Genomic DNA, 7,508 nt, shown 5'->3' with positions numbered 1-7,508 from the left:
AAAAAAAAAAAAAAAAAAGATTTATCTAATAAAATTATTTTTAGTTAAATATATACTCTTGCAAAAATAAGTAAAAAACGTCTCTTTTTTGTAATGTTTCCCTTAAATATTTTATATATAAATTTATTTATGTTTATATATAATATACATATATTTTTAAATCTTATGTAATATATATATATACTATCGTTTTAATGATATACTTAAAAATATTAAGAATATAAAGATAAAAATGGATTAATAAAACAAAAATAAATTTAAATGGAATCATATATTTTTTTTTTTTTTTTAATGTCTATTTTTAATAATACTGTAATAGGTAAAAGAAATTATATATAATAATTTTTTTATTATTGTCTCTATTCCATGAAGCATATATATTAATATCCATTTTATTTATAAAAAACTTATAAATAAAATTAAAATATATATGAGATTTAAAAATATAATTTTTATATACCCTTGTAAAAAAAAAGAAAAAAGGATTATATATTTTTTTTTTCTAAATTTACAAGGGAAAAAAATGTAGTAATAATAAATATTTTAATTAACCTTTTTTTTTGTTTATTTAAAAATATCTTCTTTTTAATGAATTAAAATATTTTAGAAAAGAAATACAATATATATTTATGTATATGAAGATAAATTTAGATAAATAAATAGAACAATATTTGTTTTTAACTTTTATAAAATATACAAAATTTATGTGTAAATATCAAAAACAAAATAAAAAAAAATACAATATATACTTATATATTTAATAAGAAAATAAGAAAATAAGAAAATAAGAAATTTTTATTTTTATTTTTTATTTTTTTTCAGATATTTTTTGTCATCTCAATATTATTTCAGTAACACAGACCAAGATGTTTAAGTCATCATTAAAAAAAACAAAAATAAAAATAAAAATCAAATTTATTAATTTATTAATTTATTAATCTATTAATTTATTAATCTCATGTTTATATAATTCTATTTTTTTTTTCTGTACGATTATAAAACGAGAAATTTGAATTAAATAGTCAAAATTCAAGCTGGAAAATCAAAATATTTTTTTGTAGCAAGAAATTATTTCTACAATATTTTAAAAAAAAAAAAAAGAGTGTTTATATTGTAGAACTCAAAATCTTGCAAACAAATTTACTATTTTTTACTATTTTATTTTATATTTATTTTAATAAAAAAAAAAAAAAAAACTTATATGCTTTATGAATGATTATGTATATAAAAATTTTATATAATTCTTTTGTTAAATTCATAAAAAAAAAAATCAGTTTTTTTTTTTCATCATTATATTCTTCAGACCCGAAAGGCTTATAATGAAATAAATTTTCATCAACTTTTTTTTTTTAAGAAAAAAACTTTTTCTGTTTTTTATAAAAAAAAAATGTAATTTTAATATGTATGAAAGAATAACTTCATCGTTAAAATACAAAATGGATACATATATATATATATATATAAAACAAAAAATGAAATGAAAAAAAATAAATATAAAAAAGGAAAATAATTGCTTTAATGAAATACAAAAAAAAAAAAGTATTAAAAATAAAATATTAAAATAAAATATAAAAATAAAATATATAAAATAAAAAAAAAAAAATAAATAATAATAATATAAAAAAAAAAAAAAATAAATAAATATAAAAAAAATGAAAAAAAAAAAATTATTATAAAATAAAAAATATTTAAAAAAGAAAAAAGCTATTTTGTGATAAACTGATAAAAATTACAATATTTTTTAAAAAAATAGTTATGTCGGTTCTTTCAGGAAAAATACCACAAAAAGTAAATTTCTTTTTTTTTCTTTATATTTATACCTTTTTTTGTTTGCTTCATATTAAGAATATTAATAAGCAATTTATAAAATAATAAAAAGCCTCATTATGTTTTAAATTATATATATATATATATATATATAAATAGGGTGTAAATTTCATATCAAAATACTTTGATCACTTCAACAAAAAAAAAAAAAAAAAAAATTTGTAACTTTGTAATTTGTTTAAATTATATATATAAAAAAAAAAATGTGTTATTACATATTTTTATAATATGTATGCTTATGAGGAAAAAAGAAAAATTTATTTTTTTTCGTTTTTTACATTTGTTTTTTGTTACAAAAAAGAAAGAAAAATATTAAACAAATAATTTGAGGAAAATTTATAAAATTGATATAAAAAAAGAAATATTTTCTATACTAAGTATTTCTTAATTTTTGCATTACTTTATATACTATCATTTATAGATATATGAAAACACTATATAAATTTTATTTTTCATTATTTTTTTTTATCACAAAATATAGTTTTTAGATGTTTCATTTTAATTAAAATAGTAAAAAGAAAAATAAATAAAATAAATAAAATAAATAAAAAGAAGTGAAAATTTAAATTTTCATTTCTTTTTGATATAAAAAAAAAAAAAAAAAAAATTAAAATAACAATATATATAGAAAAATTTAAAAATAAAAAAAATGCAATATTCCTTCGATTTTATTATTTTATTTTTTTTTTTTTTTATCAAATTAAAAATTATTTTCATAATTAATCTATTTATCCTTTTTTTTTTTTTTTTTTTAAATTCAAATATACTTCTTCTATCCTTGCTTACAATATAAATGTTATATTTTTGGTTAGTATTATTTTTCACTTTTTTTTCAAATCAAAAGTTGCAAAAAAACAAAAAAAAAAGAATATATGTAAAAATAGGTGAAAAAATTTACTTATTTTCCCTTGAAATGTTAGTAATCTAGTTAATTTACATTTTCCTAATAAAAAAATAAATAAAAAAAAAATTTTATAGATATATATAAAGAAATAAAATATATTATTATTATAAAAATGCACTGAAAATAATTATATTCAGAATTTTTGCTTTTCGTCAACATAAAAACTCAGACGGCACTTCCTCATGGTTTTCATCATAATAATTATTAACAATATGCATTTTTTTTTTTTTTTTTTTTTTATAAAAACAAAAAACAATATATTTATAATATGTATATAATACAAATATATATATATAAATCTAATAAAAATATATTGAATTGTATTCATATATGCGGCCCACTAAAAAAAATATCAATTTAGAAATGGTTCCTATAATTATGAATTTTTTTTAGCTGATTTCTGGCAGTTAACAATAAATAAATAAAAATTAAGAGTCACTGTGGTAAATCAGCAAATATATATATTATAAACATATTATTATATTTTTTTTTTTCAATAACTCTCTTATTTAATTATACATATGTAAACAGTATATATATATATATGTATATGTATATATATATGTATATATATAATATTTTATATTACTCTATAATTTAGAGGAAATTTCTTTTTTTTTTGCTTCTTCGATTTTTTTTGCTTTATCTTTCATTTTCTTTAATAACATAGATTTAGCACTCATTTTTTGTCCTCCCCATTTTCTTCTTATTTCAACATTGTCATTAAAATTCTCTTTGCATAAATTACAAAAATATTCTAATTTTTCTTGATCTTCTTTTGATACAGCTTCTATGCATACAGCAGTTGCATTTTTTTTATGTACTAATCTCCCTAAGTTAGCTTTACCTTTAACTATACAGTAAGGAATATCTTTCAATCTACATAATGTTGGCAAAAATAAAACAAGTTCAATTGGTGATACATCATTCGCTATCACAACAAGCTTTGCTTTTTTATTTTCAACTAGTTTAGTTATATGATTTATTCCATATTTAATGAATAAAGGTTTCTTTTCCTTTGTCACAACTTGATTTAAGGCATCTTCGGCTTTTTTTAACAATCTTTTTTTTTTATCTACTTTGGATTCTGGCTTATATGCTTTTAAAAAGTTCATCAAATCTTGAGTCTAAAAAAGTAAATATAAATGTATGCATATATTTTCTGAATGTTCATTAAAAAAAAAAAAAAAAAAAAAAAAAAAATTATACTTGACTCTTTGAAAGAACATGATTAAATTGGTTAATTGAAGGAGGAACTTTTAATCTTTGTAATAATATTTTTTTTTTTCTTTGAATTCGAATAAATCTTGGCCATTTTACATATTTTGATAGATCTTTTTTTGGTCGTACACCAACACCAATAATATTACTTCTCTTTTTTTTTTCAAAAATTAATGGATTATCCCTAATTCCCTTTTTCTTTTCCTTCTTTATTTCTTTCTTTACTGTTTTTTTAGTACTTAATGGGCATGGTGCTGGTGTTTTTTTTGAAGGTCTCTTTTGTTTTTTATCTTTCACCTATAATAAAAAAGTATTAATGTAAATATAATAACATGTGTTTTATATAAGCAATATTTTTTTTAATTTCATAAAAAAAAAAAAAAAGTAAAATGTGAATTGTAAACAAAAAAAAAATTTAATAAAATAAAGAGTTTATATAGTTATCATTGTAAAAATTTACCATCTTGAAAAAGTTAAGAAATTTATTTGTATTCAAAAATATATGAAATTTTCTATATTTATGTTTTAATTAATCTTTTTTCTTTCTTTTTTTTATTTATAAATACTTTCTCTTTTATAAATATTAACAATTTAAATTATATATATAAAAATTTAACTATAAAAAATAAAAAAATGCAAAATCTTCATAAAAAATAAAAAGAAAATATAAAATTTATAATATTTTATATGTACCATACGTATGTTAGAAATGTATATGCATATATAAAAATAAAAAATTGCATTTCTTTTATTCCCATTACATATTTTTATAAAATAAAATTATGTAAAAAAAAAAAAAAAAAAAAAAAAAAAAAAAAAATTATTCATATACATTACAACATAATGTATTCACAAATAAATATATATACATATATTTTTTTTTTTTAATAAAAACTTTTAGTAAAATTCACTAATGTAGGTGATTCAAGCGGTGCTTCATAAATTTTAAAGAATATGTTATTTTAAATTTATAATTTTTAAAATTTTATTTTTATTTTTAACACTTTATTTTTATTTTTTTTATTATATTCTATTAAGGAATTAATCATATTTTTGGGATTTTATCTTACGAAAAAAAAATGGTTAATTCACAGGATAACATATACTAAAGTGTCAGGTATTTTAATTTTTACATCCATTTCATTTAAAGTTTTTCGTTTTTCTTATATTTTTAATAATTGATACTTTTTATTTGTATTATAATTTTATATAACTCATGAAATTTACGAAAACATAAACATTTACAATTACAAAAAGAAGAAAATTTCGTAAAAATAACAAATATATATATTTTTTATTCAAATAAGAAGAGTATAAATAAGTATTCTATATATAAATTCAAGTTTACATAAATTATATTGTTATATAGAATAATGTAAAAGTAATCAAAGTGCACATAAAATAATATAATAAATATGTATATATTTTTTTTGTATTAAAATATTCAATTAATAATACAATTATATTTTATAATATTATATATGTTTATATATTATTCATCAATAAGATACGTTAATAATAAAGTAATATCATATTAATGTATATATTTACATATATATGTAAATTTATATTTTTTTTATTTTATATATTTTTTTTTAAATAATAATTTAATTTACATGTATATATTATATATGTACATATAAACTTATATATTTCGTTCATTTTATTTTCATTCATTTTTTATTTTTTTTTTCATTAATTAAATATTTTAATATATATACATATATTTTAATACATTAAATTTTGAAATTTATTGACGTTGAAAACTATTTTAAGTTCGTATTTTTTCATGTTAATTTATTTTTATATATATTTTAATATAATTTTTTTTTTTTTTTTTTTTTTTATTAGCTTATCTATTTAATTACAAAAAAAAGTATTTTTTTGTAAATAATTATATTTATACCTTTATTTTAAGAATTTAATTTTTGAAAGTCACTAAACAAAAAAAAAAAAAAAAAAAAAAAGAATAAAATAAAATAAGGAAATCTATTAAAAATGGCATATGTTAAAGTTGTTAAAAATAAAGCTTACTTTAAAAGATATCAAGTGAAATATAGAAGAAGAAGAGGTATATTATTTATTTCCTTTTTTTTTTTTTTTCCTTTATTTTTCTATAACATTTTTGTGTGCCTTAAATATAACATGTTCATGATTTATTATGTTGTTATGAAAAATATTTTATTTGAGGCTAAAAAAAAAATAATTATCAATGATAAAACGAGTTAAGCATTTTTTTTTTTATGAGTTGCTGACTCACCTGACATTGAAACAAGAAAAAATATTATTATAATTTTTTATTTATATTTATTTTTCATATTTTATATATATATATATTTTATAAAACACATACATATATGTACATATATTTTTTTTTTTTTTTATTAGAGGGAAAAACTGATTATAGGGCTAGAAAAGCTTTAATATTGCAAGACAAGAATAAATATAATGCACAAAAGTTGCGTTTTGTTGTTCGTAAAACAAACAGTCAAATTATTTGTCAGATAGCTAGTGCTCATATTGAAGGAGATAAAATTTTAGCTGAAGCAAAATCAAAAGAATTAACGAAATATGGAATACCTGTTGGATTAAAAAATTATGCTGCCGCTTATGCAACTGGATTGTTATGTGCTAGACGATTTTTAAAATCATTAAATTTAGATAGCCAATTTGTTGGTGTTGAAAGAGTTACAGAACAAATAGAAGATAAAGAAGAAAAAGAAGATGAAGATTCAAGAAAACCAATCAAAGCATTTTTGGATGTTGGTATAACAATGACTACCACTGGTAATCGTGTTTTTGCAGCATTAAAGGGAGCATGTGATGGAGGATTGCATATTCCTCACGGAAACAACAGATTTCCTGGTTCTAAGAATGAATTTAATCCTGAACAGTTAAGAAAAAATATTTTAGGTATACATGTAGCTGAATATATGAAAACTTTAAAAGAAGAAGATAATGAAAAATATAAAGCACATTTTAATGAGTATATAAAAAATAACATTGATCCAGATAATATTGAACAAATGTATCTAAGTGCACATGAAAAAATTAGACAAAATCCAGAAAGAAAGGAAAAAAATAAAGATAAAACAAAAAAATTTCTTTCGAAGCATGAAAAACCTAAAAAGTTAAATGCTAAAATTAGAAAGAAAAGAGTTAAGGAAAAGGTAAAAAAAATAAAAAAATGAATTTTATAAAGTTTAGAAATCATTATATATATGTATTCCCAAAAAAATTGTTTGAATTTTATAAAAAATTCATATTAGAAATTAATTTAATATAAAAGATTTTTTATGATGAGAAAAGCAGACCTGATTTGAAAAAAAATTTGAAAATAATTTTTAATACTGAAAAAATCTTTTATATATATATATATATTTATATATATACACAAATATGCATATGTATATATTACATATATTTTATAATTATTTTTTAATTTTCAGTTGGCAAAGTATGTTGAAAAATTACAATAAATAAAAGAAGTGGTAATGTACTATAATAATTACAGGTAGCTTTTTTTTTTTTTTTTTTTTTCCCTCCTTTTTATATT

General features: G+C 16.7%; 2 protein-coding genes and 6 non-coding genes across 8 annotated transcripts; 3 read left to right on the top strand and 5 right to left on the bottom strand.

Moving 5' to 3' along the window:
• Nucleotides 1-814: 814 nt before the first annotated feature.
• Nucleotides 815-887, bottom strand: PGAL8A_00296400. The gene has a single exon (XR_003699221.1). It is a non-coding gene; the product is annotated as a small nucleolar RNA snoR30 (small nucleolar RNA).
• Nucleotides 888-1,266: 379 nt separating this feature from the next.
• PGAL8A_00296300 lies at nucleotides 1,267-1,344 on the bottom strand. Its single transcript, XR_003699220.1, has one exon. It is a non-coding gene; the product is annotated as a small nucleolar RNA snoR29 (small nucleolar RNA).
• A 1,518-nt stretch (nucleotides 1,345-2,862) lies between these two features.
• On the bottom strand, nucleotides 2,863-2,930 carry PGAL8A_00296200. Its single transcript, XR_003699219.1, has one exon. It is a non-coding gene; the product is annotated as a small nucleolar RNA snoR28 (small nucleolar RNA).
• A 122-nt stretch (nucleotides 2,931-3,052) lies between these two features.
• On the bottom strand, nucleotides 3,053-3,186 carry PGAL8A_00296100. The gene has a single exon (XR_003699218.1). It is a non-coding gene; the product is annotated as a small nucleolar RNA snoR27 (small nucleolar RNA).
• Nucleotides 3,187-3,321: 135 nt separating this feature from the next.
• PGAL8A_00296000 (60S ribosomal protein L7-3, putative) lies at nucleotides 3,322-4,415 on the bottom strand (the record flags this gene model as incomplete). Its single annotated transcript, XM_028671960.1, has 3 exons — nucleotides 3,322-3,858; nucleotides 3,941-4,249; nucleotides 4,413-4,415. The coding sequence occupies 3 exons, from the start codon at nucleotides 4,413-4,415 to the stop codon at nucleotides 3,322-3,324; spliced, it is 849 nt and encodes a 282-aa protein (XP_028528561.1).
• Nucleotides 4,416-5,950: 1,535 nt separating this feature from the next.
• PGAL8A_00295700 (60S ribosomal protein L5, putative) lies at nucleotides 5,951-7,431 on the top strand (the record flags this gene model as incomplete). Its single annotated transcript, XM_028671959.1, has 3 exons — nucleotides 5,951-6,023; nucleotides 6,341-7,122; nucleotides 7,402-7,431. The coding sequence occupies 3 exons, from the start codon at nucleotides 5,951-5,953 to the stop codon at nucleotides 7,429-7,431; spliced, it is 885 nt and encodes a 294-aa protein (XP_028528560.1).
• Nucleotides 6,081-6,240, top strand: PGAL8A_00295900. Its single transcript, XR_003699217.1, has one exon. It is a non-coding gene; the product is annotated as a small nucleolar RNA snoR26 (small nucleolar RNA).
• PGAL8A_00295800 lies at nucleotides 7,245-7,310 on the top strand. Its single transcript, XR_003699216.1, has one exon. It is a non-coding gene; the product is annotated as a small nucleolar RNA snoR25 (small nucleolar RNA).
• Nucleotides 7,432-7,508: the final 77 nt, after the last annotated feature.

Source organism: Plasmodium gallinaceum, assembly GCF_900005855.1.
Source record: "Plasmodium gallinaceum strain 8A genome assembly, contig: PGAL8A_v1_87, whole genome shotgun sequence".
NCBI classification, from domain to species: domain Eukaryota; phylum Apicomplexa; class Aconoidasida; order Haemosporida; family Plasmodiidae; genus Plasmodium; species Plasmodium gallinaceum.
The sequence above is the reverse complement of the archived record's forward strand: the minus strand, read 5'-3'. Positions and strand labels throughout refer to the sequence as shown.